The sequence below is a fragment of the Sceloporus occidentalis genome, unplaced genomic scaffold, assembly GCF_023333645.1.
Source record: "Sceloporus occidentalis isolate IW3139 unplaced genomic scaffold, rSceOcc1.0.p SCAF_40, whole genome shotgun sequence".
Lineage (NCBI taxonomy): Eukaryota > Metazoa > Chordata > Lepidosauria > Squamata > Phrynosomatidae > Sceloporus > Sceloporus occidentalis.
The window spans coordinates 6,510,513-6,526,655 of record NW_028317020.1 but is presented as its reverse complement, the minus strand read 5'-3'; the positions used below and the strand labels follow the sequence as shown (position 1 = coordinate 6,526,655).

At 42.3% G+C, this 16,143-nt stretch overlaps 1 protein-coding gene across 5 annotated transcripts; it reads left to right on the top strand.

The window, feature by feature from the left end:
* Positions 1–321: 321 nt before the first annotated feature.
* Positions 322–15,597, top strand: MSI1 (musashi RNA binding protein 1). 5 transcript variants are annotated; one of them, XM_089489523.1, is made up of 14 exons: positions 322–380; positions 2,859–2,899; positions 3,240–3,321; positions 3,410–3,494; positions 7,602–7,643; positions 8,182–8,274; positions 9,815–9,863; positions 10,523–10,605; positions 10,934–11,051; positions 12,089–12,169; positions 12,472–12,528; positions 13,419–13,475; positions 15,219–15,373; positions 15,556–15,597. In XM_089489523.1, the coding sequence occupies exons 1-14, from the start codon at positions 322–324 to the stop codon at positions 15,595–15,597; spliced, it is 1,044 nt and encodes a 347-aa protein (XP_089345649.1). The 5 variants fall into 5 exon arrangements, with proteins under 5 accessions (XP_089345649.1, XP_089345652.1, XP_089345651.1 ...); XM_089489526.1 differs by lacking the exon at positions 12,472–12,528 and having other exon boundaries at positions 15,240–15,373; XM_089489525.1 differs by lacking the exon at positions 12,472–12,528.
* Positions 15,598–16,143: the final 546 nt, after the last annotated feature.

Here is a 16,143-nt window from a genome sequence, read left to right as displayed (position 1 = left end):
TATTGGTTTATATGGAAGTTCGGGTGGAATGTCCTCCCCACCCCCACTTCATTTCCAGTGGCTTTAGGGACACTCAGTGGCAAGCTAGCACAGTAGGGGGGAAGGCGGGCAGGTGCCAGGGCGGGCTTTAGGACAGGGGGCGGGAGCTAACCGTCGAATGAAGGCGTGCTTAACCAGCAGATGGGCGGGGTTTCGCTGGCTAAGCACTCTAGCCCCTTCCCACCTGGGAGGAGCTTGCGGACAGTGGGCGTAGCCATGCCGTCTCTTCCCATCCTCTTGTCCCGGGAGCTGCCTCCGCTCTCAGGAGCCGCCAGAGACCGAATGGAGACAGAAGCGCCCCAGCCCGGACTGTCGCCCCCGGACTCAGCGCACGATCCTTGGTAAGGGCCACTCTCCCCATCTCACGGTAGCCTCCGTCCTTGATGGTAACGGCTTCCATGCCCGGGGCTGGCGAGGGCATCACAAAGGGGGAGGTACCTGGGCACCTCAAGGCTTCTGCGAGTAGCTAGGCACTCAGTGCGAGGGTCACGGGGCTAACTTTGAAGGGGGAGCTCATTGTTATCAGGTATGGGAAAGAGTATTGTTGTGCATAGCGATCACCGAGGCTTTTCAATGGCTGTATTAACAGGAACCTCATTGTTACTCTTTGCAGATGCATTTTGTAAAATATTTTGCGAAAGCAAAGCATGTAAGTGATGTAGCCGTGATATAGAGCATCTATGAAATGGTTAACTGAGAACGAAGTTAGTGCCGAGCTGCTGCCTGCATCTGTGTGCTGAAGAACTGCTATTTCTTCTTTCTCGGTTACTCATCGAACTTATCACCTTTTTTCTAGAATCACGTATTCTTTTTATTTAATTTATTATTTAATTCAGACTATTTTACCCTTTCATCTATTCCACCGATTTAAAACGTTGTCGCCCTTAATCCTTGTTAGCCTAGAATAGTAACAATTACCCCAGTGTCCTAGTAGTAAGAGATTGTTACTAAGTATACTGATATCTCATAGTCTGCTGTATCAATAGTGATTTATTGTTAACCACTATATTGATAGAAACTTATAGCCGGAGAGCATGATTGGCAATCTACACTAGCCAGTTGGCTACTAGAGATAAAGTTGTATGCTTTAAAGGATGGGACCGACTGGGGGACTTGAGTGGTACTTTTCATCCAACTCTAATACAATATTGAACAGGCTTTTAACTAAAATGGCAATAATTACTACTATAATAACAGTATGCCTTAGATGTTTTTTTTTTGTTATAGTGTTATAGTGAATCAGATGCGGTGATTTTTGCACTAGTTTCTCCGCCTCTTGCAATTAAAAAAAAATAAATATATATATATATAATTAAAAAAAAATCTAGTAAGTTTGTGTAACTATATAATATTTATGTTTTTCCAGTGATTGTCCTCACATCCGTTTTGACAATGCAATGGTACACGTTAATAAGCGTCAAGGGAAAAAGGGCTCGTTACATTATTGACAGATGTGTGAAAAAGATATTGGATTTTTTTTTGCGCGCAGCTTTATTTTAATATATATATATATAATATTACTTGTTTGTGTAGCACCCACAAGTTATGCCGGGCTTTATGTAGTTCATCGAGTAGGACAAACTCAAATGGACCGAGACAGCCACATAAAGTAGAGAAGCCCTGCTTGCAAACTTATAGCCTTGCTTTTTCTAGACTTTTACATTGGAATACAGAGATTTTTTTTTCTATGTATTGTGGGTGAAAAAAAGAAAACAAAAAGGGCCAATTTTAGAAATGATTGCTTTGATCGTGTAATTGTCACACTTGGTATTAGCAGTCATTTTAATCAATTTTAATTTGGATTTTCAGGATTTTTCTCATATTACAGTTCCATGTCATGATGGTATACTCATTGTTGTGGAACGCGCTCAATTCTTCAACTTTTCCCTGCTGCCTGTGAAATTGTGCGTAGGTTTTAGGAGCCAAAAAAACAATTTATACTATTAAAAATAGTGTGAAAAGTTAAGAGCCAGTTGTAAAATTATACCAATAATGTCCACTTGACTTTGTCCAGATCTGTCATGTCTATATTATTAGTAACAAGCAACAGTTTCTTAAAGTTATGGTACATTTTTGTAAATTTCCTAGTGTACGCAGAAGAGTATATTCTACACATACAATAATAGAACACATTGTGTGTATTTCTGATATTAATATAGAAGCACGAACGCCTGAGGTTTCTGGAGTTGTGTGTGTGTACAGTTTGTATATGTGATTATTGTTAAAAGTAGACATAATATAATTTTTTTATTACAGTCAGATGGTATCTTGCAAACCTTAACTTCCCTAATACAGCGATTCTCATGAGTCGGACTGTCTGGCCATCTGCACCAGCATGACACACAGATTTAAAAGGAAGAAAAGTATTTTTAAACTTTTTTCTTCTCATAAAGTGTCTTGCCGACATTTGTTCATTCGTAGATGGAAACGTTGATGAGTTGTAAATGCTGTTGTTGACTGACGGCCCTCGGGATATTTAGGGTTGCCAAGAGATGCCACGTCTCGCCATCATTTTGGATTTATAGAATTTCAATGAATCAAATACATTTTGGTTGGGATTGTAAAGCGTTGAGCGGGGTTTATGGAGAGCAGTGTGGATCTAAAAAAGTGATGGGCCCTCCTAGGGATTTGTGCATTGTGTGACTGACGCACCCGTGTGTGGTTGTGCTTCAAAAGTTTAACAAGCAGGGCCATATCTACTGTTTCAACACATTTCTACGTTATTTGCGCTTATACGGTTGTTTATCAGTATAACATATATTGTACTGACGATGTGACAGTTCCTATCCCTTCATTCCTTGCTCTTGTTCCACTTTCAGCAAAATGTTCATCGGGGGTCTTAGCTGGCAGACAACACAAGGTAAGCAGGCTGGCCGGGCACATCACATATATAAATATATTATACAGGCTTGAGGCAGGGGTGTTAAAAGCAGTCCCATCATTTGTTGTTTTTTCCAAAGCGAGCTGTAGTCCAATAGGACTGCAGTTTGAACCCTTTTTTTAAGATATGATATTACTTTTGTCATATATTGGTACTCTCGTAAATTTTTCTCCCTTTTTCCCCTTCTTCCCATGTATTTATTCTTTCCTTTGTCCCACCCTCCTACTCTTTGCGTCCCCTTGCTTGGCCATGATGCGATTGCATTTTACAATGCTCCACGGGGTCTGGCTGTACTGACCATCTGCTTTCTTGTTCCTAGAGGGTCTGCGGGAGTATTTTAGTCAGTTTGGGGATGTCAAGGAGTGTCTTGTAATGAGAGATCCATTGACCAAGAGATCCAGGTGAGGCTTGCTTTGGTTCCATATCCTCAAACATACCTGTTTACGCAGAAAACTTTGTTCTCATTTCCCACTGTGTTCCTTGTTGTAGGGGATTTGGATTTGTAACCTTCATGGACCAGGCTGGAGTGGACAAAGTTTTGGCTCAGTCAAGACATGAGCTGGACTCCAAGACTGTAAGATGTTCTCTTTTTAAAATATGTTCATTTTTTTAAATTTATTGGCCGTATGGTAATAATATAAAACTACATTGGTGTGTATGGTTTGGTTTGGTCCAGTTACTAAAACTGGCAATAAGGCTCGAACCGCTTACATTTTATGTAAAATTGGAGAAATATGTGGGTTCGGGTATGTTGGGGGGTCTAGGGGTTCTTCAAGGTTCGCACTTGTGTTTGGATTTGTTATTTAAGCTGTATTGTATTGTGTATTTTTGCTTGTCTTTAATTTTAGCAAAAATTTTAGAAATGGGGCTTGGAGGCAAGCTTGCGTGTTGTATCTAATACAAAAGAGTAAAAAGTTTGACATTTAGGAAGATTGTATTTTTTAATTTAGTAAATGACCATAAGAAATTTCAACAAGTAAAAACAATGCCCGCTGTTATCTAAAACTTAGCAACATCAGGTAGAGACAAACATTAATTTCATTTTTGGTTGGTGCATCGGTGTTTATTTGTGACACTTTGTAAAATATACATTACTTTGATATTTATTCAAAAAAATTTTAGTATTCTTTTTCGCTTCCTTATAAGGTGCTTACCGTAATTTCCTGAACTCAGTACTGGCTTTTGGAGGATGTTGCATTTCTGCTGAAAACAGAATTTCTTTTTATTTATACCTGTGCCATTATGATACAGAAAGACCTTTATATGTATCTGAGATTCATTTTTTCATTCATTTAATTTCATATATTTGTTTTTTAATCAAGCACTGTGGCTATTATGGTGTAGTATTTTATGTGGATCATACCTTGTAAGCGTATCGTAGAGAAGAAAATACATTTTATAGGTATGGAAAAGGCATAAGGTGTCAAAAGGCAAATCAAAGATGGAAGAGGTTGTGAGTACATAGAATTGTGTGTCTGATGGCCCATGGGTAACTGAGATTCTGCTGGTAACACACAGGTACATAAATAACTCGGGACGCAGAGGTCCATAGCCAGCTGTGGCCGTGTTAGGGACGCAGAGGTCCATAGGTAACTGTGATTGTGCTAGGTATACAGAGGTCCATAAGTAACTTGTGGTTCTGCAAGAGACACAGACGTCCACGGGTAACTGTGGTTGTTCTAAAGACACAGAGGTCCATAGGTAACTCTTGTTGTGCTAGGGACACAGAAGAACATAGGTAGCTGAGGTTGTGCAAGCGACAGAGTCTTTCTTTTATGTGATTCACTTCATGTCTAAATCTCAAACATTCATTGGAGGAGCAATCTTTTTTCCCTTTCCACCCTAGTGTTATTCTTGAATCTCTCGTGTCACATGTTTGCAGTGTATACTTTGGGAATATAGAAATGTGTTTGTCATGTTCAAAATGTGCCAATTATCAGAAGCGTATGTGGCTCTGACACATTTTTTTCCACCGGTTGCTAAGTTGTCATGGTCAACACAGGCATTAACTTATAAAATCGCTGGGTAAGAGGACATGTTTGCTGCTCTACATCCCGGTCGGTGGTCTCTTGTTTGTCAGTCGGAGCATGGAAGCTCCAGGGATTGTGTCTCTGCAGACGTAGGGGGAGGGGAAGCCATGCAGCTCGGCCCAGTGTCCCTTGGTCCTTGGATGGGAAGTTTCTTTTGTTGCCTGGGAGGAGACAAGTGCATGTTGCATACAAAGAGCAGCTGAAAGCAAAGGGGACCCACAGGCATTCCGAAAAGACTGTTCTTTATACTTTGTTTTAGGCTGTTAGAGGATAACTGAGTTTTACTGTATTACGAGAACATTAGAAATAACCTGAGAAGACGTGTTATATGATATGCTAGGCTGCCTGGATCAAGGCTTAGTTTGACACATCAGTAGGTGAGTCTGTGCCTGATTTTTCAGTTTAGTTAGTATGCTTGGTGGGTGCTTGAATGGAAAGCTACTTTGTCAGTTGGCTGTCTCTTTGCAGTTCTATTGGGTTGTTGAAATGCGATTGCCATTTTTAATGTACTTCAAGCCCTTTGAGTGCCAAACCATGGTGGTTTGCTGGAGTTCAGCTTTTGTAATATCTATACATTTTAAAATGTATACTTTTCAAATTGTTTCAAAAACAATAACATGTCGCTCTATTTAGTTATAATATACTCCTGATAAACGGGGCAACATATCAAACATTGTCATTGTCACTTATTCACAGATTTCTGTTGAGAAGTCACTGGAATGAAGATATATTGTTTGCTACATGTGCTCCGCACCTTTTGTGCATGCCATACGTCCTGCATGGTAATAGTTTAGTTATATAGAATAGACTAACCTGGACACATTTTATCACAGGCAGATATTCTGCAAATAAATAAACTATTGCATGGAATATTAAGTTCAAAGGCATAACGGTTGAAAATTTAAATTTGCAAAAAATGTGACTATGGCTCAGAATATTGACATTTTCAATTATGTTCTGATTTCTACGTTGGTCAGTTCAAAGGATGATAAATGGTTTGGAGGATGTAGGGAGATGAAGGGGAAGAGCTATTCCCCAATTTATTTTTTTTGGAGGAGGGGTCTTTCGGGTTAACAAATGGGTGGGGTTAAGAATGGTCCCAAAATTAGACTCTGTCCCTCTGTCTCTGTGGGCAAGTCCCATATAAGCACAACCAGTATTTGCATAGGTTGTACTCTGGCAGGTGTGAATGGATGGGTAGATGGTTTGGGTGGATGTGCTCGGTTTCTATGCTTATGCCACACATCTTGGAGTTAGCTAGACTTAGGCAGCTCACTTATTGTCTTTTTATTTTACAGTAAAGATCTACATTGTGTTTAAGTTTAGTTTTGTCTTTTGATTTATATTAAACAGCACAGAATTTGTTTAGTTTTCAGATTTGGAAAAAGGAATCCCCTACCCCCAATCTTTTTACCCTGTGTTACAGGTGTCTGTTCTAGATCTCTGAAATTTACCTGTAACAATAGTGACTAGTGTTTCGTGATGTGAAATTGGTGCTTTCCCCCCTGCTCTGAGCCGCAGTTTTCTCCCTTAATAGCATCTTTCTGGCCTTTGCTGACATAGCACAGAGGAATGTCATGACAAAGGGGTATTGTTGGGATATTCTATCTCCTGTTTGGATTTCTATTCCCTGATGCCCAGAAGCACAAGCGTTCCCCAGTTCATCTCTGCATAGTGTCTGCCATGTCTGACCCCTCTTGTCCTTCTCTCGTGACACTCCCTCCAGACCTGGGCTTGAATTGTCTGAGTTGCTCTTGAATCAATGATGTTGAAGATCTAATCATAACCTGGTCGTGTTGAAGCAAAAAAAAAAATCTTTCAAGGCACACAGAATGAGTTAGTGATTGATTCCTAAATGACCACGGATAAGTACATTTATCCATGTTTTGGGTTCAGATGATTTTAAAGACTTTTTATATGGTAGGCTTCTCCAGACCAACCATCTGTTTCTTTTTCCTGGTTCTTTGGGTTGTGTTATATTTCTTTTTGTCCTCACTTATTTTCTCAAGTTATAATTTTTTTTTGTATATTTCTCTTGTACAAGCTACTCCTGGTTCATGTGTACATTTCAGGATATGACACCTGCTGTGCCTAGTTTGGCCACTCTTTTCAGGTTCATATTCCAGGGCTCGTAAATCCAGTCCTGTGTACTACTTTATTATATTTTATGATATGCGTACTATTTTTAAGTTACATATTTTACTTTTTAAACTGTAAAAGTTTCCACATTCCACCCATTTCCTTACCTCTTCTGTTCTTTGGTTCTTGATTTTAGTTATGCCCAGTTACTCCCTATTTTTAATTTTAGATTTAATTCTGGAACTACCTTAGTTCTAATAGCCATATAGTTTTTTTTTTTTGCTTTTTTGGAGGATGACATAGTGTTACTACAGGCCAGTTTACTGTTTTTCTTGATTTGTTATTCTCTTGAATTATAAATTTTGTACTGTATTCTGTCCGTTCTTGATCTGTGCTGGTGGCCAGTTTATACTGTGTGTTCATATGATCCTGTGCCTTATTTGGTTTTATTTTCATTATTTTACGACATTCTTAACCGTGTTGCAGGTCTCATATGAGCCCATATTCTCTTTATTACAGCTCTTTGGGCCTGTAGCAGAGACTTGAAATCTATTTAATCTTTTCTTTTCCAGATCGACCCAAAAGTGGCATTTCCACGCAGAGCCCAACCTAAGGTGAGTCTGGAAACAGGAGATGTTTGATGTGGTCATGGTGTCAATACAATAAGAATAGGATGAAGGGCCCGTTGGAACAACTGATAAAACATTGGGGCCTCTGTGTGGAGTATGGGGGATATGTAACTATTCTAAAAAATCAGCTTAAACGAATAACTAGCAGGTGGATCCGAAATGGGTCCTGCAGGCACCAGTTTAACTGGGTTAATTCCCTTAAGTAGTTTGCTGACAGACGGTGTGCTGGTGTCAGTCAAGAAGATTAGTACTAGGATAATTAGGGGCAGCTGGGAGACCCTCTGTAGAAGCCCTAGCTGTCCCTTCTAAGCTTCTGCACTTTACACTGCACTTGTAACTGTGGGATAAGGGGGATTGTTAGCGTGATATGTGTATGTAACAAACCGTTTGCTACTGTCTGATAACACTTGAACATTAGTGCGGAAAATGTGACCCGTGTGTCGGGACCAGAACCATGTTAAAGCCGGTTTTAAATCTGGGCAAAGGCTAGTCCATCTCCTGACTCAAGCTCTGTTTATTACAGATGGTGACAAGGACAAAGAAAATCTTTGTGGGGGGGTTATCTGTGAACACAACTGTTGAGGATGTGAAACAATATTTTGAGCAGTTTGGCAAGGTAAGTCTGGGCATAGTAAAAATAATAATAATGGGAAAGACCTTCAAAGGACTTTGTCCTTGTCACTTATTGGTTAGAAACGTATCATTCGAAACCAGACGTGGCCCATTAGGTTGTATGTGATAGGTAGCTATAAGATTCGTACATTATGATATATAAGATGGAAGCACAGAGCGGTGTCTATAGAGGCCATGACATCTGGGTGAAACATTCCCATCCACGTCATTTAAGTCGCAGATCAGCGCGTGGCTTAGAAGAGGGTGGAGGGAGGGGGTTCTGGGAAGAGAGAAATAGGTATTGCTGGTTTTTTTTCATGGGTGGGTGGGAGGCAGGCTTTGAGGCCTTTGGGAAAAGGTGGTGATTACTAGATAAAATGAACACGTAAACCTCAAAACACTCTGGTAATCAGATTAATATAGAATATGGCGCTCTTCCCCCCTGCACCCAAGACACCTGAGGACGTATCTCCCTCATTATAAGACCCCTCGCAGACACTGATGAAGAAGCCTCGTTATAAGGCGATTAGATCCCCATTTAATTAGGAGGTTGGACAGATCACTGGCTGCCTGAGATTTCTCTCCCAGCGGCTGCAGATTATCTGCTACATTGCGGGAGGGTGGAGGTGGGGGGTTATTCGCACACTAAACACAGATGACAGAAGCACACTTTGTCCAGAAAGGTTTACTGTAATAGTGTGTCACCTGCACCGTCACTACGCGATTACAGAAAATCAGCTCCATGCCAGAATAAAAGAATAAAACATTTCATTTTAAAACCGATCTTTTCCCCCTTTCACTTTGATTTCGTGTGCTCTGTTTCTCTTTTTGTTTTGCTCTCTCTTTGCCTGTGTCTCAGTCTCTCTCTCTCCCCCTGATATCTGGTGGGGCCCTCTCCCCTCCCCCCATCTTTTCAGTTGCACACAAAGGCTTTTGCCTCTGTCCCTCTCCCCTGCGGCTCAGGACATACTAAGCTGCAGTCATAGTAACAGGACAGGGCTCCCAGAGCTGCTGATTCTCCAGGGAACCAAACGGTTTTGTTTGAAGAGCAAGAAACTGTTTGACCTACCGAATAAATAAATATCTCCTAGATTTCAAAAAGGCTCATCACGCCTTGAAGTGGGCCGTGCACAGCCATCTCCCATCAGCCACATTTATGCGTTCCCCCTTATCCAGTAAATCCTCTGGAGGTTCCTCTGTTCTTGGTTTTGCTGTCCGCCCCCCTTGATTTTTTTTTTCATTCCCTATATTTGCGTTATAGCGCCTTCTGTGTGATATTCCTGCCCCTCCTATAATTAGCACAACACCCACCTCCCCACACTGCTACCCCTCATTCATCGCCCTATTCTGTGTTCCCTGCGTTTGCTGATACAGTCCCTCCACTGTGTATTTCCATCTCTTGTAGAACATCCTGGGTCCTTGATTGTGAAATGAACCCAGTTCCATTTGCCAAAAATGGCGTACAATGTTAACCTCCATATTTACAGTAGAGAGAACTTAACCTTCCGTTGACTATGCTGATCTTTCCTATTTCTGTCACATAGGTTGATGACGCCATGTTAATGTTTGATAAAACAACCAACCGGCACAGAGGTAGGTTCTCTTCGGTGACCTCCGTACTGAACGGCAGAGCTTTATGTGACATGATGGTAGACAGATCAATGGGTTTTTATAAAATCTACAATTTCAATCTGCCTGGCTATACATATCCTTCTTTTTAAGATAATCACCTGATCTAAGGACTTTTATATATCCTCCATTTATACCGCTGCAACTGTTTTTACATGGAGTATAAGTTATGCGGGATTTCCCCAATTTTTTCTTATTTCCCCTGAATGTGTGACACTTTTTAAAACAGAGTATCGTTATTCAGGATTGTTTTTAAATATATTGCCTACATATTACACTAGTTGCTCCATATATACTACTGGCATTGTGATCTGAACTCCCCCCCCCCATTTGCCATCTTTAGCTAACCTTTTGCCATAGTAAGTCCTCGCATATTGGCGTGGGTATAAGCCACGTGGAAGTGGAACTGCTATTGTTATGAAAGAATGAATGAGTGCATGAATTGTGACCTTGTTACTTATGAATGTATGCTGGTCTGCCAAACCTTTTACACCAATTGCATTCGTTCTAATTAAGTACCCATTGAAGTCTGATTTGAAATATATGGCCATGATCTACCATCAGTTATCCACCAAGTGTGTTTCCATACCTGGTCACACTCTACACTTTCTATTGCACCCCAGGCTTCGGGTTTGTAACCTTTGAAGGAGAAGATATTGTGGAGAAGGTCTGTGAAATTCACTTCCACGAGATTAACAATAAAATGGTAAGTGTCATTTTGCTAGGAAAGTGGTTTTATTTCTCTCTTTTTTTGAAAGTATAGGGCATCCAGCATTGGTACAACATTTAAAGTAGTGTATCTGAAACAATTACAATGTCAAGGATACAACTCTTGTTAAGCAACATCACCATGAATCAGTGTTTCTTATGGAAAGTTGTAAGAGGCAATATTAACTCAACGCAAATTACATACCAAGGGTGTATTGTTGGAAGAAGGTTGACAATCATCCCCTAAGCTTGTTGGTTTAATATGCGGTATCGTACATTGGGATAAGTGCAAAGTAAAAAAATATATATATTTTCTTAATTTCCAGGTGGAGTGCAAAAAGGCACAGCCTAAGGAGGTGATGTCACCAACAGGCTCCGTGCGTGGCCGTTCCCGGGTGATGCCATATGGGATGGACGCCTTCATGTTGGGAATCGGGATGCTAGGTGATTGTGGCTTGTGGGAGGGAAGAACGCATTACAATCATGGTTGACTTGCTGCAGAGCGCAGATTGCCCTCTACTGGTCATATGGGGTTATTGCTGCTCCACAAACAAGATTAAATGTTTATTTCGAAATCAGCAGCTGGCTTGTCTCTAAACTTTATTTTGCTACCGGATCCCCATAACTTCGTATCACGTTAATGTGACCCTTTATAAAGTATTCTAAGACAACCATGGAGCGCATATAAATGGGGAGAAAAGAAACAACAATAATGGTGTAGTATGAACAGCAGAATTTAATGGCTTCTAAAATCTATAAATTAATTTATTCTCACTGATGATACACATCAATCTACTCAATATTTTCTCCTGAAGAAGCCAGCGATCTACTGGCGAAACGCGTAGAGAGAGTTTCCTTACCACTACAACAACGAATTTGGGACTGATTTCTGGTTTACATTGCGTGTTTGCACACTATTTTTGTATAGCTGTGCCTTGTCGAACTGTAAGTGTATCCAGACCTCCCTATTCTTGTTCTGTGACGATATTGCACCATTTTTGGTCTCCTTGTTTTTATAGATTATAGATTTTAGAAGCCATTACATTCTGCTGATACTCTACCGAACCTCTGATGAGCTTGATTTATCCAACGTGTTTGTGAGTGGAACTTACACCCTTTTTTATTTTTCAATTGTGTCTTCATACTACACCATTATTGTTGTTTCTTTTCTCCGCATTTATATGCGCTCCATGGTTGTCTTATTGTAATGTTAACATCCTGAGGAAGAGTGTTGTTGGAAGCTGCTATTTGGGGAGTATTCATTATTATTTATTATAATCACATTTATATTTCTACACGTGGAATTTGGGTTGCTTTTCTTTTAAAGTATTCTAAGCAAATATTTGTGGGGGCTTGGTTCCTTCGAGTATATTCGGAAGCACTAGGTTAGGAAACAAATGGGGACAGCAGAATGATGACACTGCGTCTATTTCTCAAACCAGCATTCAGACCTTATGAATCCTTTTTCAATCTTTCTTCAGGATACCCTGGATTCCAAGCTGCTACATATGCCAGCCGTAGTTACACTGGAATTGCACCAGGGTACACTTACCAGTTCCCAGGTAGGTCACAGCCACACATTTCTTGTATCCATACTGGTGCCAGATTTGCATGCTCTTTTGGTCCCTGGTGGGGCACAGCATAAGGAATTTGTGGATTTGTGGTGGCAGATGAAGTTGACGTCTTCTCTGTCTGTGTCCATCTGTGTGTTCAGTGAAGGGATGGGGGTATTAGCCAACTCTTAAGGTTCTCTGGGTTTTATTGGCAGTTGGGTGTCTCTTACCAGATCCTTTCTGCTCACTGCCAGTCGATCCTGTGTGCAGGGCATCCAGCCATTCTTAAGCTGTTTCACATTTCGTTTTAGAATTTCGTGTAGAGAGAACCCCTCTCCCGGGCGCCCCCGTCCTCCCAGAACTCACAGGTCAGTCCAGTTGATTTCCTGAACCTCAAAAGAGGATAAACAGATAGGCAGAATGGGGCCTGGTGCCCTCTGCTGCTGTGCGGATAAAGTGCAGCTTTTCAAGGTACCGATCACGTCACTGCTGGCCTTGGTAGACGGGTTAGGTTCTCTGCTTCTAGAGAGGATGCGCCTTTACGTGGAGTCAACGCTTGGTTGTTGCTGTTTGCCGTTCTATTCTAAACTTCTTGGCTGGTTTGGAGAACAATTTTTATTTTTGTCCTACAACGCCACTTGCTTTTGATGGTTTTAGAGATAAAGATGCAAAGGCAAAATGTATTGCTAAATGTGAGAGCTGAAATATTTTGACCCACATTTGTATACGCAGTCAATATCCAGTTGCTGGTCTTGTCACTGATCCAAAGCTTGGATTCCCTTTTCGCTTATCTACCCATCTGCCATTGATATTTTTGTTATACTGACCTTCTGTCACAGGTACAGATAATGTTGTAAGCTAGAAACCTGCTGTTAACTTCTCGATGGCTCCACTCATTGTACATGTCTTACACCCAAAAGTGCTCCTCACCTTCTGATGGCTGCCTAAATGATTCCAAACTTTAATTGTTTAAAGGTGCAGCATCCAGCCTTTTTAATATACTTTCTATTTGTATTTTACCCCACCATCTATTACATATGTATAATATTATAAATAAAACAAAAGCAAAGTATGATCAAGGAGACTCTTATATATATGTGTCTGTTCTTTTTCATCGAACGGTGACAGCTCTGGTGTCATACCCTAGTCAGTCCTCTTGCAGAAGCATTACTTCCATCTATTCACCTCTCACCATGTTCCTTATTACTGCTGTGTCCTTATTACTGCTGTGTCCTTAGAATCTCCTTCTGTTTTTCAGCAATCCCTCTGACTGCATATGGGCCGGTGGCGGCCGCGGCTGCAGCTGTGGTGAGAGGTAACCAGTCTGATTTATGTCCAGCTATATGATGCTTTGTCGAGTATAATTAAAGATGTCTTTTGGGTGTATGAGTAACCAGTGTTCCAGAAAACATGTTTCTCTGTCTACACATCATGACTAAAATAGTCTTTGTATAATCATTTCAATCTTCTGCATTCTGGGCCTGCAAAGTACATTAAAGAAAACTATTGTAAATCAGGAAGTACCAAAATACTAAAACAAACACTTTTTTTGTTTGTTTTGTTTTTTAAACTTATTAAAGTATGTTCAAGGAGACTCACAGCTTTGTTAACTATTGTAAAACCATTACTTCTAACCAATGCTTTAGTCTGCATGTTTTAACCTCCGAATACCATGTAAAATAGCTGTAGTGTTTGTCACTTTCCATATGTAACTGCTCTTATGTTTAGGAATGTATAACAACAGTGCAGTTATGCTGTAGGGAAGGCATGGGGCTGCAGTGGGTTGGGTGGGTATTATAGATTTGTGGGGGGGTGTTGTACTGTGGAAGCTCCCAAGGGGAAGAAGCAGAGTGTAGGGGGCTCGGGGAAGAAGCAGAGTGTAAGGGGCTCGGGGAAGAAGCAGAGTGTAAGGGGCTCGGGGAAGAAGCAGAGTGAAGGGGGCTCGGGGAAGAAGTAGAGTGTAGGGGGCTCGAGGAAGAAGCAGAGTGTAGGGGACTCGGAGAGAAAGCAGAGTGTAGGGGGCTCGGGGAAGAAGCAGAGTGTAAGGGGCTCGGGGTAGAAGCAGAGTGTAAGGGGCTCGGGGAAGAAGCAGAGTGTAAGGGGCTCGGGGAAGAAGCAGAGTGTAGGGGGCTCGAGGAAGAAGCAGAGTGTAGGGGGCTCGGGGAAGAAGCAGAGTGTAGGGGGCTCGGGGAAGAAGCAGAGTGTAGGGGGCTCGGAGAAGAAGCAGAGTGTAGGGGGCTCGGAGAAGAAGCAGAGTGTAGGGGGCTCGGAGAAGAAGCAGAGTGTAGGGGGCTCGTGGAAGAAGCAGAGTGTAGGGGGCTCGGAGAAGAAGCAGAGTGTAGGGGGCTCGGAGAAGAAGCAGAGTGTAGGGGGCTCGGAGAAGAAGCAGAGTGTAGGGGGCTCGGGGAAGAAGCAGAGTGTAGGGGGCTCGGGGAAGAAGCAGAGTGTAGGGAGCTCGGAGAAGAAGCAGAGTGTAGGGGGCTCGAGGAAGAAGCAGAGTGTAGGGGGCTCGGAGAAGAAGCAGAGTGTAGGGGGCTCGGAGAAGAAGCAGAGTGTAGGGGGCTCGGGGAAGAAGCAGAGTGTAGGGAGCTCGGAGAAGAAGCAGAGTGTAGGGGGCTCGAGGAAGAAGCAGAGTGTAGGGGGCTCGGAGAAGAAGCAGAGTGTAGGGGGCTCGGAGAAGAAGCAGAGTGTAGGGGGCTCGGAGAAGAAGCAGAGTGTAGGGGGCTTGAGAAGAAGCAGAGTGTAGGGGGCTCGGGGAAGAAGCAGAGTGTAGGGGGCTCAGGGAAGAAGCAGAGTGTAGGGGGCTCGGAGAAGAAGCAGAGTGTAGGGGGCCCGGGGAAGAAGCAGAGTGTAGGGGGCTCGGGGAAGAAGTAGAGTGTAGGGGGCTCGGAGAAGAAGCAGAGTGTAGGGGGCTCGGGGAAGAAGTAGAGTGTAGGGGGCCCGGGGAAGAAGCAGAGTGTAGGGGGCTCGGGGAAGAAGTAGAGTGTAGGGGGCTCGGGGAAGAAGCAGAGTGTAGGGGGCTCTCTGTAAGATCTACTCTCTTACTTTTGTAAACAAGGCTCCACTCCAACCCGCACAGGGGGGTTTCTGGGAACCAGCAGCCCGGGGCCCATGGCGGAGCTGTACGGAGCAGCCAATCAGGAATCGGCAGTCAGCAGCTACATCAGTGCGGCAAGTCCGGCTCCCAGCACAGGCTTTGGACACAGCCTCGGGGTGAGTTTGTGTTGGGTGCTTTGCATGTTGGGTGTCTGGATAGCTACTGGCAGGATTTACAGTAAATAATAATTGGAAGGACTTTTATTCAGCCTAAACTGCCTTTTCTGCGTATAACGTGGCTACAGCTAAAATATTGTGCTCCAAAGCACCTTTTGTTAACGGTAAAATTGTTTTCCTAGGGTCCGCTCATTGCCACGGCTTTCACTAATGGATACCACTGAAACTGCAGATCTCTGAAGAGGTAAGAGGATAAGGAGAATGTGATTGTTTGGGTTTCGGGATTGGTTGTCGGTGCGCCAGTATCTTCTAGGCCCTTCAAATAAATACTGAATTTATGACATTTGTGTTGTGCAAATATGTAAAATCAAAGCGTTGAGTGAACATAGTTTATTTAAAAGTCTCTACGTCTCGACAGTCAGCACAAGGACATAGCCGGTTATTATTTCCACTGTTTTGTGAGGCACAGTGTAGAGATACCAGTTACACGTGTTTTAAAACAAGTACCCGAGACTGATTCTAGGCAGATATGCAGAACGGTCTATTCCTGAGCACAGGTGCTAGGAGGGAATGAATGAATCCTACTCGGTCTCATTGAGTATGTGATCTCAGCATGGGGCTGGGAGGCAACTACTTGGATACATTGGAATGGAAAGTAATGTATTAGAGTACAGGTCTCACATATTTATCTAAACCCGAGGGTGGAGCAGAGATGTTTACCTAAATAAGGCATATGCCATTTTTTATGGAATAGAAAGTGCTGTTTTTTC